This window comes from Carassius carassius, chromosome 26 (genome assembly GCF_963082965.1).
Source record: "Carassius carassius chromosome 26, fCarCar2.1, whole genome shotgun sequence".
NCBI lineage: Eukaryota > Metazoa > Chordata > Actinopteri > Cypriniformes > Cyprinidae > Carassius > Carassius carassius.
In genome coordinates this window covers 23,458,188-23,481,772 of record NC_081780.1, presented here as the reverse complement: position 1 = coordinate 23,481,772, position 23,585 = coordinate 23,458,188, and the positions used below count along the sequence as shown (strand labels likewise).

Here is a 23,585-nt window from a genome sequence, read left to right as displayed (position 1 = left end):
CCTGCTACAGTAATAAGAAAAGTGCAGTTAATTACTCATCTTAAATGTAAACAACATCCTTTTGCGTTTTTTGTTTTATGGCTCATTTTTCATTGATGCTTAAACTATTTAAATCTAACTTATCGCAGGAATTATATTTTACAGTTCAAAGAAAAAATAGTTTAAACAGTGATAAATGAGCCAAGAATTTGTTTGTTTATTAGTATTTCATTATTATTTTTATTCCATTTTTGTTTTAATTGTTGTTGTTTAAATGCTTTGTAGATTACTTGCACAGGAACTACATCCTGGGCCGTGGAAAGAGTATGGACATGATGATCTCAACGTAAGCAGTTTTCTTGTGGCCATCACCAAATTCCATTTTAGATATTCAACCACATCGTTTATTTTTGAACAATTATAACATGTTTATTTCAATTTAACTCAACAGGGTGCGCCAAGGCAGAATTGTTCAAATAACTGTGGAGTGTTTGTGTTGGTGGTAGGAAGAATTGTTTAACAATAAGTAATGTTCATTTTCCTCGATAGCTTTGTCAGATTGCGGTCTTTCATTGTTAATTTATTTTTTAGTTTATGAGCAAAATCAATATCCAACAAACTTAAGATATTGATACAGTCAGACAAAACCATTAAATTCAAGTTCATTACTATTGTTTATGTCTGTTTTGAAGTAACTTACTATTAATGTTAATGTTATGTTGGAATGGGAGGCGTCTTTGATTTTGCTGAGGTGAGCTATCAAAACTAATAATTTGGTAAAAAGTTTATTCTCAAAGGGTGATTGTTACACTCCACGCATATTCTATTTTCATTGATCTGTGCATGTCGGTGTATTGAGCACGTGTCGGTTGTTGTGCTCATTATCTTCTCTTTGTCTCTAGTTTACTCTCTCTGCTCACAGGTTGCTGTGATTGGCCGAGTCGGACCTCAGTCATCATTAAGGCGCCGCTTCAGAGCCAATCGGAGGCTGCCCAGCTGGTTAAAGGGGTTACGTCAAAGTCAAAGTCACCTTTATTTATATAGCGCTTTAAACAAAATACATTGCGTCAAAGCAACTGAACAACATTCATTAGGAAAACAGTGTCAATAATGCAAAAATGATAGTTAAAGGCAGTTCATCATTGGATTCAGTTATGTCATCTCCGTTCAGTTAAATAGTGTCTGTGCATTTATTTGCAATCAAGTTAATGATATCGCTGTAGATGAAGTTACGTGTTCATTAATGCTTTCTCTCCGGAGCACATTGAGAACTCCTCTGTAGTAAATCGAGCTCTTTGTAGCGGAATGAGTTTTCTGCCATAAACTGAGTTTTTGTCAATGTTTCTGCCCGCGAATTAAGTTGTGTGCTATGTGCTTTGTTTCTTTGTATTTCTGAATATTTGTTACGTTTTAACATGGGCGAGATTAGTTTGTGTCTACCTTTTCATTCACTCGGAGATATCGGTTAAAAAACTGACATTCTGGGAAGAGAACGCAGGTTAGTATATCGCGATATACATTGCACTCATAGCAGATGATTGTTTAGACACACCAGGTAAGAAGTGAGTGCCATCCCTTGTATATCTGTTTTGTAGGTAATTTAGTTAGGGTGCCGGATGCACCGAAGATTTCGGTTTATGTTCTTTTTGTTTTGGTTAGATTAGGTTAAGATTAAGGATTAAGGATGTTTTGTTATATTTAGTTCTTTCCTTTGGTGCCGCTTTTGTTCTTTTCCAATTTATTGTTTGTTTGTTTATCACATTGTACCAAGCGCACATTATTGTTGTTTTGACTGGGTCCAGTGGCCTTTTGGCTTGTTGTGAATAAAGCCCAGTTTATTTTTCCCTTTGAAAGAGTCTGTCATGTGTTCTTCCACCATACCCCCACCTTCAGCAGCACGTTAATATATAAATGTTGCGGTACATGCTCTAGACCCTTTCAAGTTCGTAACAGTGATTGTGATTTACTTTAAGCATATTTTCAAGTCTGCAGTAAGAAGATGGTGGTACTTGCTCCTGCTAACAAATTATCCTGTGAAGTAAGCCTATTTCCAAGTTCTTCAAATAAATAAAACATATTTATTAGTAGTAGTAGGTGATGGAGGAGGAGGAGTAGAAGTAGCAGTTGTTTATCATCTCTATAATAATGTTAATTTGCACAGTATTTGGTGTTTTATGGTGATTTTTTTTCTCCTATGTGGAGAAATATTGCATGATTGATGTATTGGTGCGAACTTTCTATCTTTTCATTCTTTATTTCTTTCGTTCGTTCTTTTTCTTTCTTTCTTTCTTTAGGAGAATTGGAAATGGAAGCAGAAGCTGATTACACAAGTTAGGTGGGAGTTTTCCCTATTCCGAATGTATATATTTTTTTTACATTTTAAATATATGCTATTATTTGACTAGTATTTTATATTATAATATTAACCAATTTTTTTTTTTCAGCAGATGCCTCCTGAGATCCTGTGGCATATCCTCATGAATGTAGTCAAAGAAGATGGAGATGTGGCCTTCTTCAGACTCTCTGACGTGCTGGCTTTTCCATGATGTTGTTTGTAACGCTCATTTTGCCTGGCTTGACAGTAAGCTTTATTAATTTTCATTTTTTTATATTTATACCAGTTGATAGTTCTACACATTAAGTTTAGCTGCAAATGCATTTTAAGCTTTGCTCAGAACTTTTTATAGCTTTAATTCTCTGTCTTACAATAGGCCTTGTCAACTGGAGTGCATAGTCCAGTGACTACAAGGAGATTGACCAAGTGCCATATAAAGTGACCAGTTGCCTTTGCTGACTTATTTAAAGACTTCCCGCAAGGCTATATTGGAGAAGGAAGGAAAGGAATCCTTTGTGCATTTTACTCGACCAAAGACTTGGTCAGCAGACTGCTTCATCTGTGACGGCAATCACTATAGCCCCAAGGACAACAATTTATAAAGTTAAATATAAATGTTCACTTTAGTAACAACTGCTTGATCTGAGTGCTGTGTTTGTATATTGAACTTAAATTTTTAAGTTATTTTAATTTTTTAAATAAATGTACTTGCATGTCATGCAGACACTGAACAGCAAATTAAGAGGAACCTTATGTGCAGATCACTGTTGAAATTGTTTATTTTGACATCTAACAAGGTTTTTTCTCCATGAATGTGTACTGGTATTTTAAGTTGTATGCAGACTTAATTGTATTGTACCTTTTTAGGATTAAAATAAGAGACAATTATTTGACTCCTTTTTGCTTCCACTCAACAGCTAATATGACCTGAATAAAATGTCTTTATTTTAAAATTTCCTATATAGACACATTAAAAAAAATAATACTTGCGGTGACACTATGTTATTAATCCATCAAATTTAATTTTTTAAAAACTCTTAAAATAATGGGATTTAAAATGTTGTCTAGACAACTATTTTGCATGTGTGTAGAGAAACTGTAAATAATATAGATCTTTAAATAAATGTAAATAATTACTTATTACTTTTCATCAGTACTACTAATATAGAGGTTAGAACATCATCTTAATACAATATTGAGCATGCGTGGCACTCAAGACCAACGCATGCGCATTATAATCCATAGATCGGTAGTGCACATGCGTCTATGATGTCACCAAAACATACCACAGCGCATGCGTGAAACAACGTCCAGCACGTATTGGATCTGATACAGCTACGTCATAGTGCTACAGGCTGCAGTTAGGACTTCTTGAATGATTGCACATGTAACGAAGTTAGAATTGTATTTAGTTTTATTGTGAATCCTACTGAATTCAGCGGCAGTTATTCATTTCATGTTAAAATAGTTCCCTCATGTGGTTTGTTTGGGAGCTGCAGACAAAAATGCGTGGTTTGACGGAAAATAGCGTAACAGCAGTTGCTACAGGGAATGCGTGCTGTTGGTACGTAAATTCATGCTCGGTCTCATTCATGCAATATTTGTGTGATTATAGCGCAAAATGATTAGCTAATTGATTAGATAATTTCAAGTATTTTGTGATTTGGTTTAGCTAATGTTTAAACCATTTAATCCGAGTAACATATATTTGATTAGTTATGGCATTTTGTGAACTTCCGTCTGATAGTGCTCTCGTTAGCAAGGCCACTAGGTTGTTAATTTTATTTTATATTTTATTTAGATGTTTAACCACTGAGAGGATGTTTTATTTCACTTTTCAGGTATGTTTTTATATATATTTTTGTGTTTATTATTGCTTTTGGTTTAATTATTGCATCATGTTTCATACGAAATGTGGTCGTGTGTTGCGGTTCTATAATTGGTTATATACAGTTGTTGTGTAACACAGCAGTTGTTACAGGGAATGTGTGCTGTTGATGTGTAATGTCTGCAGCGAAACACCACTAAGAGGATATTCACTTTTCAGTAAATACAGATCAACAAAATGATGTGTTCTTGCATTCATTGGGAAATTGAGCCCACTGACAACTGTTCATCTGAGTGCACAAAGGACGTGTGAACGAATTGGTCAAATCACAAAGCAGAATATGGGAGAGAGACCAGATCCAGTTACAAAAGCGACAAGATCTGTCTCATTGGTGCCGTGACCCGGGTGGGAGTGAGGTTTAGGGGGTGAGAGTAACGGAGGCCAGCGAGTAGGTGCTGTGCAGGTAAACCTCACCCCCTGATCTCAAGAGACGCACTAGTGACAGACGCTCAGCCATTTAGACTCCATGTTAGTGCGTCCGCCTCCCATGCTGGAAACCCGGGTTCGAGGCCCATTTGGAGCGAGTGTGAGGTGTTGCGGTGAGGACCCGGGAGAGAGGGGTTACAAACAGATACTATTTAAACTTAACTGAGATGATGACATCTCTGAATTCAATGATGAACTGCCTTTAACTGTCATTTTGCATTATTGACACACTGTTTTCCTAATTAATGTTGTTCAGTTGCTTTGACGCAGTCTTTTTTGTTTAAAGCGCTATATAAATAAAGGTGACTTGACTGTTTCAAACTATTTTCATTGACGAAACAGCAAAAACAGGCAACAGTCAGACAATATAAATCACTTAATGTTAACTTATTGTTTATTGATCTGTTGTAGCCTATTAAATCAATATCACATTAAAAACTCCCTTTATAATCATTAAATCTGTCACTCCTTAGTTCATCGGGATCTCACAAAGTTCCATTATAATCAATCAAGCTCTTTACACTGCATGATAAATCTCTTATTTACATTATGTTTACTTTGTTTATGAAAGGAATCATGAGATCGCCTATGTCTGTGAAACATTTCTCAACACTGCAAATACACTTAGAAACCTATAAAGCACGCCTCAGCGCAAACACAAATATGCTCTGGTCAGTCGCACTGGTGCACCTAAAAAAACATTCAGTTGCACACAGTAGTTTTCAGTCACATTTGTGTGCGACTCGGAATATTAGAGCACGTAACACAGCCTTGTGTGAATCAGATGAGTGTGACGCAGGCCACAGAGAGCATGCCGCTGCTACACGGCTCAATGAGAGTCAGAGGAGGCCTGTGTGGCACTGTTTGTGGAATTACATTTTTAAATAGACAAACTGTTTGAACCGGTGATTAATTATTTTTCACTTCTGTGGATCTATTTCGAAAGCCTAAACTTAGACTAAACATACTCGAATAGGCCTCTCTGTGGTGTGAACTCTCATGTGGGTATAAAGGGTTGTTTTCTGTCTGAAACTCTTTCCACATTGTTCACATGTGAAAGGCTTCTCTCCAGTGTGAATTTTCATGTGAGTCTTGAGGTTTGCTTTTTTCGTGAAAGTCTTTCCACAGTGATGACACATAAAAGGCTCCTGTCCCATGTGAGTTATTAAATGGCTCTTAAAGAGTTTCTTGTCTGTGAATGTACTTCCACACTGAGGGCAAATAAAACAGCTGTCAGTTGAGTGAATCTCCATGTGCTTACTTAGGCCTTCCCTACGTACGAAACTCTTTCCACACTGATCACATGCAAAAGGCTTCTCTCCAGTGTGAACTCTCATGTGAGCCGTAAGATTTCCTTTTCGATTTACAGTTTTTCCACACAGTTGGCAGGTGTAAGGCTTCTCTCCAGTGTGAATTCTCCTGTGAGAATAAAAAGTTGCTTTATGTGGGAAACACTTTCCGCATTGACCACATACAAATGGCTTCTCTCCAGTGTGAATTCTCATGTGAATCTTAAGATTATCTTTTCGTGGAAAGCTCTTTCCACACTGCTGGCAGGAGTAAGGCCTCTCTCCAGTGTGAATTCTCATGTGAATCTTAAGATTATCTTTTCGTGGGAAGCTCTTTCCACACTGGTGGCAGATAAAAGGCTTCTCTCCAGTGTGAGTTCTCAAATGAATGTTAAGGTTTTCTCTTGTTTTTAAACTCTTTCCACACTGTTTGCAAGTTAAATGACTCAGATTTCCAGTCTTCTGAGCACTTTTTTGAGAGGACGTCTTTTCAGTTTTTGAACAACAAAAAGAAATTTCTCCAGTAATGAAATCTTGTTTTTCATGCAAATCTTTCTCATCGGTTTCATTGGGATCTTGACTCTCCTCTTTTAATGCCATCAGGTCTAAAGAAAAAAAAAGAAAAAGAAATACATGTTAAGCCCAGTTTAATGGTATAAAGCAAGGATCCTCAAATCTGGCCCACGAGATCCACTTTCCTATAGAGTTTATCTCTAACCCTAATCAAACGCACCTGAGCATGCTAATCATTGTCTTCAGGATCATAAGAAAATCACAGGTCGGTGAGTTTGATCAGGGTTGGAGCTAAACTCTTAACCTTAATCTAAATTTGAGGAACCCTGGTATAAAGCAATGGACATAAAAATATTTAGACATTTAAGGTATCAAAATCAACAAAGTAGCTGTAAGCAGAGATGATGGGCTCAAGTACTACAGGGCCATTGTAACAAATGGGGGGCACATGCTTTTAATGCCGCGTTTCCACCGCAGGAACTTTACCCAGGAACTAGGGACTTTGGGCTGGTACTCGGTGTGTTTCCACTGCAGGAACCAGGAACTAAATAAAGTTCTGGATAAAAAAATGCCCCTCAGAAAGTTCCTGCTGGCGAGGTGGTACTTTTTCAAAGTTCCGGAACTTTCGGGGGTGGGACTTAGGCGCTAAACATCCTGATTGGTTGAGTTCACGCAGCATTGGATGAGTTCAACCACCATTTATTCGGATAAACATTTTTCAAATATTAACTGTTATTGTGTCATGAAATGTAATTTTAAAAGTATTTAAGATGAGAATGTAGTTGTTTAAAACTCAAATCTGTGGTTTATTTATAAAGACAGCGCCTATTTAAAAATGTGTTTCGCCGATCTAGGAGATGTGAGCTCGACGCGATCACCGCCGAGAAGCATTCTCACCTCGGCTGGACCTTCTGATATGTGCCGCTGGCTCTGATGTCTCTTTGGTGGTTAAACATAAAATATGATTAAGTTTTGGGTAAATCTAACAGGTAATATTTGGTCTGTATTCATTTTATCTATATGTTAAAATTAAAATAAAAAAAGGCAAACTTATATAATATTTCGTTTCATTGTAATGGCTGTATATATACACATATCTCTGAACTAAGAACATTTCTGCAGCTGTTATAATGTTCAAATGAAAGCGAAAGGAGGCAGTGGTATTTGATATAATATTTCGTTTTATTGTAAATGTACAGTGAGGAAAATTGCAGTAGTCAAGGCGAGCTGACTTATGTTATCAAGTACGCTGCTGTTTGCAGAATTACCGTATTTGCGTCATCGCGGACATCACACTCCCGAGTCGAATGCGCGAAGTCTGAACTACCGAGGATGCACGTCCAAAATCAACGTACTTTGTATTGAGAAACGCGCGCAGATCTACATCACCAGTCTATTTGCCTAATCTTCCCAGTACTTTAGACCACGGTGGAAACACAGAGAGCAGCAGGTCTGGGGGGAAATAGTTCCTGGTACAAATGTTCCCGGTAATTTCGGTGGAAACGTGGCATAAGTGAGTAAAATACCATTTGGCCAGTTGGTGCCACTGTGACCATGGCTTACAATAATAACATCCATATATATTTATAGCCAAGTTACAGGGGGGTAAAAATGACTTTAGAAGGATGGCAGCATCATTGGTTTATTTTTACACAGAGATCTGTAGGTCCATTGGTAAAATCTGTTGTATTTAGCAATTCTTGATGCATGATGCGTCAAAACCGAGCGCCAACCTCCCGCTCTCTCTCGTGAGGCCAATAAGGAAGTGAATAAAAACTGCAATTCATCGACTGGCCGCTTGAGGCTGGCTGCAAAAGGGAGTCAGTCCCATAGACTCCCCATGTTAAAATGCCCTACTTTACAGCAGGAAAAAACATGTTTACAGCCTGGTTCAAAAAATGATTTTGGTCTAAATAGCTCATTTTGCCCTTCATGACAACTGTGAGGGGGGTGAATTTTTTTATAACTCATCCGCTTAAATTATATTAAGACTTAAAGTTCTACATAATTAAGGGCGTGGCCACTTGAGTGACAGGGAGATTGCCGCTGCTGACACTGCCGTCGTGCTAGGTGGGCGTGGCTACAGCAACTAGCTCCCGCCTTTTTGCCCATTTTTGATTGTCCGGGAGAGTCGCGAGGTGACGCGCTGCCAAAATGGCGACGGCCTGCTCTACACACTTTAGGCTTCAAAAACTCTCTTCAGTAGTCTACGGGTGACGTCACGAACACTACGTCCATATTTTTATACAGTCTATGGTCAAAACGGACACTATGAAAAAATGTGAAAAAGCACTTTCTGATTTTCCCCCCTAAAGTTTGCCTATTTGTAACTCAAGAAGAATTAAGTAGATCTCAACATCCTTTTGGTTTATGGTTCTAAATAAACTTTTACTTTGGTGTCTACATTTTTTAAGGCCCTGTCTTGACTATTTCCAGAGATATATGAATCTCAACATGGCTCAATTAATGAAATGTTAAATTGTACACATTTTCACTGGTCAAAAACCAAATGTGGGTCAATTTGCATTTATCTGATACTTTTTCTGATACAGGAAGTCCTGACCAACAAATAATGTTAAAATTAGAGATGTATCTATATTTCATTCCATCAAAATAATTGCATCGAAAATACCTAACTGTCTGATTGGTGAAAACACTGTATTTTTAAAGTTTGTGTGGCTGTAACTCAAAGTATTAAAGCTATATAAACATAATTTTAAATATTTGTATTCTAAAGCTTTTCTTTTGGTATTTTAATATTTAAGGTTCTATGGTACAGTCCCAGAGATATGAGGATCACAATGCAGCACCATTGGATAAATTATAACAATTTTCAATGGTTGAAATATAAATTGTGATTAACATATCATACAGTCGATACCTGTATCAATGTAAGTAGATAGAAATGTTTGGAGAACATGTTTAAAGTACAAATGTATTTTTTTTCCTTCTATCAAAACAGTTGCATCTGACATACTAATTTGAACAATGTGTCTACCATAAATACTCTGAAATTGCCTTTCAACATGAATTGCGAGAAACATACTGTACATAGTTTATTCAGAAGATTCTATATTTTAATCAGTTAATCAGTTTCAAAGAAAATTGGGAGACAAGATTACAGCAATACGTGTAATTGCATAGACATGAACAACCATCAATCACTTAATTAACCCTCGCATTGAGATCCTCAAGGAGATTAAAATTATATTATACACCAGTACAGATCAGTCTAGAGGTACGTTACTTGCATTGCCTGTGTAAAGGGGGTTCCCTTTGTTTTCATTGAAAAGGGTTTTATCCACTGATCTATATATATAACTGCATCGCTCATCGCGATCTAAACTGCCAACAGACAGTGAAGCCACCGGAAGTGTTCGGTCCGCCATCTTACTAATCCCTACCAGCAGAGAGCACCATTGACTTACATTCAAACCGCTGTCCTAAACTAACTGATTTTGAAGCAAATCAGTCAAATCGGATTCGTTTTTATGTTATGTGTATGTAAATTCATTTTTTGCTTCAGATGTTATCTGCAGTGTTTATGGTCTTTTGGGGCAGTATAAACGAAATATTCAAATCGATTAGGTGGGTGTGTCTGCTGCGCACTGACGACACAGGTAACTGATCCCACACAAAATATAGCCTGTTTCTTTAGGAACATAATTTTTCAGGAAGTGTTAAACATGAACGTATTAGTATCGGAAATGGATTTGAATATATTACAATGGGTAATACAATTATTGCTCTATAAATGAAAAGCTTAACTTACTATCTGGGAAATAAAGCTTTATGTCTTTTAAACCGTACTGTATATAGTCATTTTTTTGTCAGAATAAATTCAGATTTCAGAATTAGCAGTTTGTAGTTTGTTATATATGTTGAGGTCGTGTCCGTCTGATGTTTATCATGTTCATGTTCGCTACTGTAATGAACGTAGCTTTTTAATAAGTAGGGGAAATTTGTTTGCATTGTAATAATGTACAGAAATACTTCAGATTTATAAACGCTGACTTGTTAGGTGATGTTTTCTCATTAAAACCATACAATTTCCTATTAATTCAATAAAATGTTTATGCACACTAGGGATTACCAATATGGCGGCACGGCGGCTTCACTTTAATGACGTCATGAGCAATTCAGTTCTAGATTATAGATCAGTGGTTTTATCTGAGGTTGCTGGTTGGCTGGGAGTTCAGTAGTCGTTGAAATTACGTCTTGGGAAGTCTGTGAATGGCCATCGTCTGAAGAGGCAGAGTTGTGGGCTGGTGGTAGTTTCAGATGGGCACTCAAGGTCAGACTCGGAGACACGGCATTACAAAACTTAACTCAAAATACGAAACTCTCAATGGAAAAAAATACGAAACTCTCAATGGAAAAGAAAAGAAACTAAAGTAAAAGAACAGAAGTTTAACAAGAATAGGTGGTTTCTTCTGATCGTGGCGAAGTAGCAGCAGGCGTGCAGGCCAAAGCACGCTGGATCAGCACTAAAACAACGCTAAGTGATGATTAAAAGCAAAAGCTAAAAGCCAAATTTGATGGTGTCCTGAGTATTTAAAATAGCCACGCAAACTTTGGAAATAATGTTTTTACCACTAATGTATGTTCGATGCAATTATTTTGATAGAATGAAGAAAAAAAAAATACATCTCTAGTTTTAAAATTATTTGTGGTTTAGACATTCCTGGAAAAAAAAAAAGTATCCGCTAAATGCAAATTGACCCATATTTTGTTTTTGAGATCCCAATAACTCTGGAAATAGACAAGACAGGACCTTACAAATGTAGATACCAAAGGAAAAGTTTATTTAGACCAATAATCCAAAAGGATATTGAGATATTGTTAATACTTCTTGACATTCTTACAGACATGCAAAGATTGGGAAAAAACTCTTATGTTGACATTATTGCACAAGCATTAGCATGGCGACCACTGTCACTCATGTGTCTTAAACACAAAGTATGGAGTGTCACAGTTAGGTGTTCAGCTTTTCTCCTTGTACATGTACCCCTGAGGGACATTATCATTTATGCTGATGATACTTCGTTTTATATGATATGCCGGTTTATATTTTAACATGAAAAAACTGAACAACCTAACCAGTTAATGAAGTGTATCATTGATATTAGGGCTGCATCGATTAGTTAATAAAATAAACAATAAAAATAATAACCAATAATGACTATAATTTATTTATGGTTTACAAATGGTTTCCTGCTCTATATATCAGAATTAAAATTAACTCAATTTTCTTTTTGAACTACCCCCCTTTCCAGTCATACAAATAGTCAGACTTCACCTGCAACAACTGCCTACAAGTTGGTCTGTGCAAAATTTTAAATGAAACAAAAAGACATCAATGTGGACAAAACATTTTTGGCATGACTTGCAAATGTCAAACAAAAAAAAAAAAAGATGTACTTCATTGATTATGGTGCTTATGCCGATTGTGTAGAAAAGTTTCTTAATTTACTTTGTGTTGTTTTTTTCTCCACAGCCCATTACAGGAAGAACAAATATAGACAGTATCCAGTAACTACTGTAAAAAAATGTTTTATTATTTTGTTACTAGGCTGATGGTAATGACATATGACTTAGTTATTACTTGGTTCGTCATTTACTGTTGTGTATAGTTATCTAATGCCTGACATGTCAAATACAAACCCGATTCCAAAAAAGTACAAATTGTGAGTAAAAAAGGAATGGAATAATTTACAAATCTCAAATTTATAGTTTATTCACAATAGAATATAGATAACATATCAAATGTTGAAAGTGAGACATTTTGAAATGTCATGCCAAATATCGGCTTATTTTGGATTTTATGAGAGCTACACATTCCAAAAAAGTTGGGACAGGTAGCAATAAGAGGCCGAAAAAGTTAAATATACATATAAGGAACTGCTAGAGGACCAATTTGCAACTTATTCGGTCAATTGGCAACATGATTGGGTATAAAAAGAGCCTCTCAGAGTGGCAGTGTCTCTCAGAAGTCAAGATGGGCAGAGGATCACCAATTCCCCCAATGCTGCGGCGAAAAATAGTGGAGCAATATCAGAAAGGAGTTTCTCAGATAAAAAATTGCAAAGAGTTTGAAGTTACAGTGCATAATATCATCCAAAGATTCAGATAATCTGGAACAATCTCTGTGCGTAAGGGTCAAGGCCGGAAAACCATTCTGGATGGCCGTGATCTTCGGGCCCTTAGACGGCACTGCATCACATACATGAATGCTACTGAAATGGAAATCACAACATGGGCTCAGGAATACTTCCAGAAAACATTGTCAGTGAACACAATCCACCGTGCCATTCGCCGTTGCCGGCTAAAACTCTATAGGTCGAAAAATAAGCCATATTTAACGCAGGAGCGCAGGAGTTTTCTCTGGGCCAAGGCTCATTTAAAATGGACTGTGGCAAAGTGGAAAACTGTTCTGTGGTCAGACGAATCAAAATTTGAAGTTCTTTTTGGAAAACTGGGACACCATGTTATCCGTACTAAAGAGGACAAGGACAACCCAAGTTGTTATCAGCACTCAGTTCAGAAGCCTGCATCTCTGATGGTATGGGGTAGCATGAGTGTGTGTGGCACGGGCAGCTTACACATCTGGAAAGGCACCATCAATGCTGAAAGGTATATCCAAGTTCTAGAACAACATATGCTCCCATCCAGACTAGGGATGGGCATATTCTCCAAATATCACATTCTAATATTTGAGCTCACAAAAAACGAATATTCGAATATTTATTTAAATTAAGTTTAATGAGACAGACGTTATTTTTCAGCAACATTTATTGTTTACGTCATTTTCGACAAGCTTACACACAATAAGCTTGAACATTACACATCGTGTTTTGTAGCTGAAAAAAAAGTAAAAAAAAATAAAATTAAGTGAACTAGTGTTAATTTCGTCACCTATTTTTAATTTAGTCTTAGTCTTAGTCTTGTGCTAAATGTCCTTGTTAGTTTTAGTCATATTTAGTCAATTACATATCTTTTTTTGTCAGTCAAATTTTAGTCGACAAAGTCTTTTAATTTTAGTCTAGTTTTAGTAAAAAACTTTTAGTGTTTTTTTAAAATAACACATTATTACTGATAAACATTTCAGTAAAAAAAGGGTTTCACATATCTCAAACATTGGTTAAATGTCATAATAACCTGACAAAATACACTTGTTGAATGATTTTTGTTGGATGCAAATGTTAAATGTGTCTGGTTTTCAAATTCTGATTTAGGAGACACATTCACAAATGATTAACCTGATCACAATTTTTTACTTTATTGATACTGCTTTTAATCATAATGCAAAGACCGGTCATCGGGACATAAGCTGTCATATACAATAAAAGAGCCTGCGCAGCAACAGGAAATATAATTTAACACAAAAAGCCTGCCTAGACGGTGGACTTGCGCTCAGGAATTTTTTTTAATTTTGTATTTTTTGAGCGGCGTGTCGACAAATTCTTTTTACGCACACACTATTTTATTTCTTGAAAACAGACCGCTGCTAACTATAACACACAAATATCGAGCCTCTTCCTTCGACCAAGCATGTCGTCGTCGCTCGCTCATCACTCGTGTTCGCTTCAGGTGTTGTGTGTTCAGCAGTTTTGTGTTGCAGCCACAGGCTGGCAGCAACAGGAGTATGAGACCTGTAACTTGAGCAACAGCACGAAGCCGCAAACTCGTTCTGAATTTTTAAAGGCGTAACAGTTGATGAAAAAGAAGAGACGATTGTAGACGAAAATGAAGAGAGATTTTATCTTAGTTTTTATTTTATGCAAAACATTTTCATCTCGTCTTTTTTCGTCAACAATAATGCATGTTAATTTAGTCTTAGTCAGCGTTTTTGGACAGTGGTGCAGTCTTGTCATCGTCTGGTCTTAGTCATGAAAAAAAAGGTTGTTGACGAACATATTTCGTCTCGTCTCGTCTGACGAAATTAACACTAAAGTGAACAAAAGAAAAAACGTAAAGCAGCCTGCAGCAATTAGGCTATTGGAAATGTAGCCTACACTTAACTTTGAAACTTTTAAACTGTCAGCAAATCTTTTTTTTTTTTCTATTGTTTTACATGTTCTTGTTAAGAAACATGGGCTTGTAAACATGATCGGGGGAAAGTCGGCTCCTTAGTCTGTTAACAATAAGGCCGGCCGCGGAGAAAACACACTCTGACGGCACAGACGTTGGCGGGACTCACAAATAATGGTGTGCTAAGCGAATAAGTTTTGTGAAGCGCTTCGTGTTTTCGTTTCACCACTGAATGGGATCCTCATCTGGTGGAATACATGGCTCCAGCAAGAACTGTTCCCACTCGTCTCGGCTGGACTCTCTGTAATCAAGGCTGAAGAACTGGCTCAGCCTTTTCCAACGAGTGGGCATTGCATCCGCTTCATCGTTGGTGATGGCGGCTGCATCCGCACCAGTCGCATCAAGGAAAATGTTCTGATAATTTTCAAAAAAGTTTTTTTTTCTTACTTCTCTCATGTTTTCATCGAGAAACCTGAGATGTTTGTGCCGAGGGTCTAGGGCAGACGCGAGAAGAGGAGTTTTCACTGCATTCTCCAAGTTAGCGGTGTTTATTCGTTGCTTGAGAGATGCCGCAACAATGTTCTTGAATTCGGTCACTTTCTGTGATTCTCCATGGCATATTTGAAGTACTGTAGAAGACCACAGTTCTTTTAGGGGCCGTTCACATATCGCGTCTTTTGCGCGCTCAAGTTCGTTATTTCCAATGTAGGCGCGCGGTGTGCACGCTCATAATAGAAGCGACGCGGCCGTGATGTGCACGCGGGGCAACTCGCCCGTTTTTTCCAGGCGCGTCCGCATCGAGTTAAAAACATCTCAACTTTTCAGAATGCCGCAAGCGCATCGCAGGTCATGTGACAAGAACTAACCATTCAGCTTCATCCTTTCACGTAACAACGTTGAAAGCTCAGCCAAGATGAAGGAACAGCTGATCATAGTTGTATATGGATTGCCATTTTGAAATAAATTTAGTAGCAGAGCTACTGAAAGCGATTTTTTGTGCTGCAAATCCATTTATCCTTTTGCTTTGCTTCATGGAAAGAGTGCGTCATTGTTGCTTAGCAACAGCAGACGCCTCAGGAGCGCTTCTGTCCGAGCGCTTTGGAAAGAAGGAGAAAGTGGCGCGCCTAGCGTTTTCCCATGCGTTTTTAGGCGCAATATGTGAATGGCCCCTTATTCATTAATTAATTATTTTTGGCTTGCATACATCTTCAAATATGCCGTGGAGAATCACAGAAAGTGACCAAATTAGGTTTTATTGTTAACTTTTTTTTTTTTTGCAAAATTCGAATATCATTTTTATTTATCGAATAATTAGAGCAGAACGAATATTCAAATGTTCGACTATCCGTGCACACCCCTAATCCAGACGTCGTCTCTTTCAGGAATGGGACAACATTCCTATTCCTAAATTTGATCAACTTGTCTCCTCAGTCCCCAGACATTTGCATACTGCTATAAAAAGAAGAGTGCATGCAACACAGTGGTAAACATGGCCTTGCCCAAACTTTTTTGAGATGTTGATGCCATGAAATTTAAAAACAACTTATTTTGATACATTGATCTATGTTGTATTCTGAATAACATATTAAAATTTGAAACTTCCACATCATTGGATTCGGTTTTTATTCACAATTTTTAATATCATTATTTCCTGTAGAGCTGGACATTTTAAAAAAGGATCAAATGAGTGAGATCAGCTTTGAGAATGAAAACCAACCTGTTTGTTCCTCAAAATCTTCTTGTTTGACTCTGAATGCTTCTTCTATCTTCATGTCTTCACTCTCCTCTTTAATAAATGCCATCTTTATAATAGCGTGTCACATGGATCTTTATTGCTTCAGCAGCTTTGTTCTGTTTGAGATGAGAATAATTAACAAAAAGAAATATACATTAAAACTAAACTTCTGGGTGTGTCTCAATCTGCTCCCTAGCTCAGTAATCAGTGCACTGGTCAGTGACATTTTTATTATATTTAATATTATACTTAATATTATACTTCAGTTAAAAGAATTGGTTTTTCCAAGTCATTATACGTTTGTTGTTCTTGTAGAGTTGGGAGATTAAAGCACTTCATCGAAAGTTGCTGTGTTTGTAATTTCATATAATCACACTACTCAGTATCCAGTATGTATTTACGGCTTTTAGTCACGTGACTGGCTCAAAGACCTGGAGGGTGAAACAACCAAAGTACTGCAGCACAAGCCTGTCAATTTTCCATCCGTTTCCAAGCCGCAAATATTTAGGTCACCTTTCAAAAGAATAAAGCAAAGATATGAAAACAAAATGCAAGGTTTGGCTATTTGTATTTGGAATGGCATGCTACCATACCAGTGCATCCAGAAAGTATTCACATTGCTTTACTTTTTACACATTTTGCTAGGTTACAGCCATGTTATTCCAAAATGGATTAAATATATTCCTCAAAATTCTAAAATCAACAACCCATGACAATGTGAAAGAAGTTTGTTTGAAATCTTTGCAAATTTATTAAAAATAAAAAATAAAAAAATTACTCAAGTACATAAGTATTCACAGGCTTTGCCATGACACTCAAAATGAGCCCAGGTCCATCATGTTTCCACTGATCATCCTTTGAGACATTTCTACAACTTGACTTGAGTCTACCTGTAGTAAATTCAGTTGACTGAGCGTGATTTGAAATGCACACACTATATAAGGTCAGAGCACAAACCAAGCCATGAAATCCAAGGAATTGTCTGTAGTCTTCCAAAACAGGATTGAACCAAGACACCAATCTTGGGAACGGTACAGAAAAATTTCTGCAGCATTGAAGGTCCCATGTCCACAGTGGTCTTCATCATCTAGAAATGGAAGAAGTATGAAACCACCAGGACTCTTCGTAGAGCAGGCCGCCCGGTAGAGATGGGCGATACAACACTTTTTCCATGTGATACGATACCGATACTTTTTGTTAAAATTTTAACGCTTACGATACCGATACTGCTTATAATTTTAAAAGTGTATGTGATTTTTCAAAATAATCTTAATAAAAAAATAAAATAAAAAAATATAATAATAATATTTTATATATATATATATATATATATATATATATATATATATATATATATATATATTAAACTTAAAGACAAATGACATACACATTCTGGCCATTAATAACTCATTTATTTGAAAAGCAAATTTAACAAATAAATAAAAATGTTTAAATAACCTTCTTACAAAAAATATTGATTAGATATTACACAAAAAATATTACAGTATATTAATATTTCTTTGTAAATTATTATTTGAAGTAACCATGGTTAATTTGCAGTTACCATGGCTACAGGAACTATGATTTGTGGTGTTATTGTTATAACCATGGGTAATTTACGTAAGGGAACCTGAAAAAAAAACCTTTCAGAGGAATGTGCCTGAAAGTGATAAACGGGCATCGTTTTTACCTAAATGATTTATAATTTATTTTAATATATATTAAAAATGTATAAAGGTGTGCATTGTAGCTGACACCTAAATGGACACATTACAATTGTTTTATGACTGCAAGTCTTTCTTCTCAAATGCTATTGAGCTTCAAATTTGCATTTGAGCCCAGTTGAAAAAGTAGCATAATTTACATATGATTTACAGTTTATTTTAATAAATTTCAAACATTCAATTCAATTGTGCATTATAGCTGACACCTACAGTAGATGAACAGTTACAGTTGTTTTTATGACATTCTCATCAAATGCTACTGACGTTAGAAAAGTGTATAACAATATCACATGTAACTTTAGAGACGGTCCCTAAATTTGAGACTCTCGAATGTCCAATGTCAAGCCAACTTTATGCCTGTTTTTTTTTTTTTTTTACTTTCTTTAGTTTTCTTTTCTCTGCGCCGGATTGTTGATGTCCTTTACCCGGGCATAGATGTCCATCCATCAATTATGAACATTCAGCTGCAGACATGAGGTGCGAGCGGTTGTGAGCGCGGATGGGAGAATGGCGGAAGGTTGTTTTTTTTTTGAGCAACTGGGATGGTGCCCCCTCTGGGAGTTGGTGCCCTACACAGACTGCGTACTCTGCATATAGGGAGCGGCGGTACTGCTGTCATCTTTCGCGCGAGTCGCAACCGTATATGCCGTGTTGTGATGGTGAATGGCACATTGCACTGCGCACAGCCGCAGACCAATCGGTGTTAACGTCATACCACTGCGTCCGCGAGTATCGATAACTTTGCAGAAAATATCGATACCAATATAGAAGCTTCCGAGTATCGATAAATCGATATTGCAGCATCGATGTGCACATCCCTACCGCCCGGCCAAACTGAGCGATCGGGGGAGAAGGGCCTTAGTCAGGGAGGTGAGCAAGAACCTGATGGACACTCTGACAGAGCTCCAGTGTTTCTCTGTGGAGAGAGGAGTACCTTCTCTGTAGCACTCCACCAATCAGGCCTGTATGATAAGAGTTACCAGATGGAAGCCACTCCTCAGTGAACGGCACATGACAGCCTGCCTAGTTTTTGCCAAAAAGGTACCTGAAGGACTCATGAGAAACCATTCTCAGGTCTGATGAAACAAAGACCGAACTCTCTGCCCTGAATGGCAAGCGTCATGTCTGGAGGAAACCAGGCACCGCAGCCAGCCCGAGCCCGGACTTGAACCCGACTGAACATCTCTAGAGAGATCTGAAAATGGCTGTGCCTGATGGAGCTTGAAAGGTCCTGCGAAGAAGAATGGGAGAAACTGCCCAAAAATGTGTACCAAGCTTGTAGCATCAAACTCTGACTCTGACTGAAGGTGCTTCAAAAATATTTAATGCGCATCTTTGCCAATAAAGCGAGTTTTGTAATCAGCTGTAAATCTCCATCACATGTGCGCTTTCACATGGAGCAGTATTTACTACACCAAGCCATTGTTCACTGAAAAGCTGTGCAAAACATGCACAAAATGACCGTGTTTTTGAGCAGCTTCTCAGTGAACTACAGCTCTGTGTAGTTAATGTTGCTCCATGTAAAAGCGTGCAGGTGATGGGGATTTTCTGCTGATTAGATGCGCATTAAATCGCATGCGATTTTATCATTCAGCGCTACTTCAAAGTATTGAGCAAAGACTGTGAATACTTATGTACATGTGATTTTTTTTTTTCAATAAATTTGCTAAAATTCCAAACAAACTTTCACGGTGTCGAACTTTTATCGGGTATTGTTGTAGAATTTTAAGGAAAACTTTATTTTTTTAAGATATTAAATATTGCAGTAATATAATATTAATAGCATATAAATTAATATTAAAATTATGCAAAACGAAGCTTTAATAAACATGGTGGAGAGGACAACCATTGCTGCTTTTCTCACAATAACTACATCCCTTTGTCTTGTCGCTAAGGTACTGTATTTATAGGCTAGATAAGAACAATCATTTGATACATATTGTATGTTTTACACGCAGTGAATTAAGCATGTATTTTTCTGAAATTCTAGAATTGTCAGCAAACTATGTGTAGCGCGGCGAATGTTTATGATAGTCAAATGGGATGCGACATTTGATTCTTTCTGACATTAAAGCACTTCAATACTTGAATTAAATAGGTTTCCGATAGTACATGAAGGCAGCATAAGACCCAAAGCAATTGCATTCAACATAATCAAGCCCAGTTCCAATCCACCTTTTGCCAAACTCGTTGAAACTCTCCTTTTCCCATCACATCTCTGATTGGAAAGGCATTTATTTTCATTACAGATAAAGGAAATGACCGATAAGAGATGCATCTGAATAAAGGAAACAAATGGCATCAGCATTTTATATTACAGTGTACCATGTGAACCTAACAAAGTATTTACTGTATTGGCAGCAAACTCTGTTCTAACACAAAATCTAATGACCTTGTCATACTTCATTGCAACTTTTGACGAAATACTGAATAGATACAATAACAAGCTAAATATTAAATACAAAATGTAGCCTGAATATGCTTGGAAATGTATTGAATTAATATATATAAATAAATATTTTCACAAAACTGTACCAGCCAAACCACCAGGGGAAAGCTTTGGCAGCCTTTTGCATTTAATGCAACTACAGCCATTTCCACTTCGTGTAAGTGCCAAAAATCAACTAATATTATAGTTCGGTTAAAGAGCTCAGTGTTGATTTGGTTCTGTTCAAACTGTAGAGTTTATTTATCACATGAGTTCATGGTTTACTAGTATGAACCCTTATTAACCAGGCTTTGTAAAGAGAAGTTAGCGCATTTATTTGTAGTGCTGAATTAATATTAAGTGTCATGTAACAACACTCGAGTCTAGCATACTACTCTGAAACATTATTGTTGCTTATTGTATAACTTACTGTTTCACACAGCATTCTATGAAATAAACATTAACCGGTGTGCAGTGTGTACTGAGCAGTGAACAGTAAGCTAGTGTGACATTTCGAACACAGCAAGTTAATCTTTCTGCGAATCAAAGTGTTCAGTTTTCAATAATAAAGTAACAGAATAAAGCATTATCATGTTATATTTATTAACACAGTTCGTTCTGCATCGCTTGTAATTTTTTTTTTTTAAATACATAATTGTTTGAACGATTTAACGTTAGATAAAAACATTGAATGCTAAAAACACACTGTACCTTTCTTAAACAGATGCAGGAGCACGACGCGTCCTTATGACGCCACATAGCCAGATCAAAATAAAAGGGTGTTTCTCAAACTGAAGGTTTCAGTCCTTCAGAGGCTTGTAGGCTAACGGTACAGTCCTCCTCGTCATTAAACGATCGAAAGAGACGCTTGCGGTTGCTTCCCACAAGGAAGGCTGCATATCTCGGCTGCCACGTCATCAAACGTCACTGGAGGCCGACGTAATGTATTCATGTCGTCTGCTAAGCACTTATTCATTAATGGTGTTACCATTATCCCAGCTTAACATGTCAAACAAATTCTTATGGTGTCCATTATAAGAAAATGAGTGCGTTTAAACTTTTTGCTCCTATTCCAGTAGGCACTATATATATATAAACACACACACTCAAAAAATGATTTGTTAATTTTGCTGAACTAGACTCAAAGGTCAGAGTCTGTAAAATGATCCAAACTCTTCCCATCACTAAACGGTATTAGATTACTTGTTGAGGCACATGACCTACTAATTCAAAATCCATAACCACAATGACATATTACTTTATTATCTAATAATTCTGTGCCTCAACAAGTAAAGTTAAAACATAACGATAGCTTTGCAAATCATTAGCTAATGATGAATTAAAGCAGACATCCGGAAGCTGAAATGCATGCTTCAACCCATTGTGGTAATTATTATATGGATTTACTTCATTGGTTAATATAATATGTTATTAGGGAATTAATACATTGTTGTATTACAATTATACATACAATTTCTTGATTATGTAATTCATGAATTATATAGAATGTTCATTAGTTGCTGATGCAGTAATCATAAAGAAATGGTTTATTTATTCATGAATTATATATTAACTAATGATTAGCATTATTTAATACATATTTGTGCACCGGTATTGTAGTGTTACCGATAATACTTTCTAAAAGATCAAATAAATAAGGTATATTAATACTCAAAATTATTTGAGTGCTTGTTTCAACACAGCCATTATCTTCTGTTAAATTACATTTTGGCTCTTTTTTTTTTGTTGTTGTTGCAACCTGTACATTTCCCTGAGTTAAAATAATAGTAAAAATGTCAATTTCTGCACATTAATTTGACACTATTGAACATAAATGCTTGTGTACTGTCACATGTATGTTCCGTATATGTGCCCGTTTTCCTTTTTTGGTCCTTCCTGTTCCTGTCCTCGTCATGTGAATTTGTCTCCAGTTGTGTTTATTTATTTAGTTTGTATTGTTCCCAGGTGTGTCCCATTAGTATCTGCTCTATTGTCAGGTCAAGTCACCTTTATTTATATAGCGCTTTAACAAGTGCTATGTGTGTTTTCTTGTCTCCATTTTGATTTATCAAAGACTTCGAATTGGACTTTGCGACTCCTCGTTCCTCGCTCCGTGCTCCTCAAAGTAGTACCCCATGACAGAATTCCAGACCAAAAAATTACCCATGGATCCTCCGAAGCTCCACCTTAGTCCTCAGCCCAGGAGCGCCGGCCACTCGGAACAGCAGGCGTTGTAGTCTTCTTTTCCAGAAACAGTCCTCCATAAAATGCACTGCAGACGTCTGAATATTTGGGTTGAACTTTTCTGGAACCGTGTTGTAAATAAAACTTAACTACTGATCTTTTAGTTGTATCCTCTTTTGGAAAGCCAAACAAAGTAGTTTCGCTTTCACAACGAAACACAGCGTCACACACGGCAGGCTTGAGTGAGGAATGGCCTGCGGGCTTGTGGTAACCACATGTGACGACCCCGGGATGGACACCGCTCCGTCCACGGTGAAAGCAGATCCGGCGATCCACAGCGCCTAGTTGATGTATTTCCTCAGCGACCAGCACGGATCAGCCAAACAAAGTAGTTTCGCAACGAAACGCACAGCGTCTCCACGACATGGCGGCAGCAGGAACAACAATACTACAGCAAGAATAAATGTTATGCTTTTCTTTTCGTGAACATTTGGGTGCATTTGGGAACATGCACCCAAATGGGAACATTTGCAAATCTTCCCACACAGTGGCATAGACGTGGGGGACATGTTTAAACAAGCTGTTTTAGGGGGGTGTGGACAAGTCTTGTCTATTTCTTTGGATTTGAGACTTAAGTCTTTGCAACTTTAGGGATCTTCTCTATTCACGAACAACTTGTATCACTCAAAAGAGAAAGGAAAATTTGGGGGCATTATATGACCCCTTTAACATAAAACAACTTTATGTAATCTTTTTCTGTCATGGACTTTTAATGACTTCTGCTTTACCAAATAAAAATGAAACCTTATTTATTGTCTTGATATTTTGGGGAGAAAAGATGGAATGAGATGAATACATTGTGAAAAGGATTTAGGTTTAGTTAATAAATCAATACATGGTTAAATCTCTCTGCAAATAAAGAAGTGAAGTCTGCACACTGAAAACTACTGCTCCAGAGGAATTTAATTAAGCTCAAGCAACGTTTCGACCGTCAGGTCTTCATCAGGCACAGTATCAATGTAAAGTGAAGTCAACTTTAAATAGACACAGGTG

The 23,585-nt window shown here is 37.0% G+C and overlaps 1 protein-coding gene across 2 annotated transcripts; it reads right to left on the bottom strand.

The window, feature by feature from the left end:
• Positions 1 to 5,215: 5,215 nt before the first annotated feature.
• Positions 5,216 to 21,177, bottom strand: LOC132106102 (gastrula zinc finger protein XlCGF8.2DB-like). Of its 2 annotated transcripts, none has more exons than XM_059511736.1 (2): positions 21,060 to 21,177; positions 5,216 to 6,522 (listed from the first exon to the last, which is right to left on the bottom strand). In XM_059511736.1, exon 2 carries the CDS (start codon positions 6,515 to 6,517, stop codon positions 5,582 to 5,584), a length of 936 nt encoding a protein of 311 aa, XP_059367719.1. In that variant the 5' UTR covers positions 6,518 to 6,522; positions 21,060 to 21,177; the 3' UTR covers positions 5,216 to 5,581. The 2 variants fall into 2 exon arrangements, with proteins under 2 accessions (XP_059367719.1, XP_059367718.1); XM_059511735.1 differs by lacking the exon at positions 21,060 to 21,177 and adding an exon at positions 16,179 to 16,324.
• Positions 21,178 to 23,585: the final 2,408 nt, after the last annotated feature.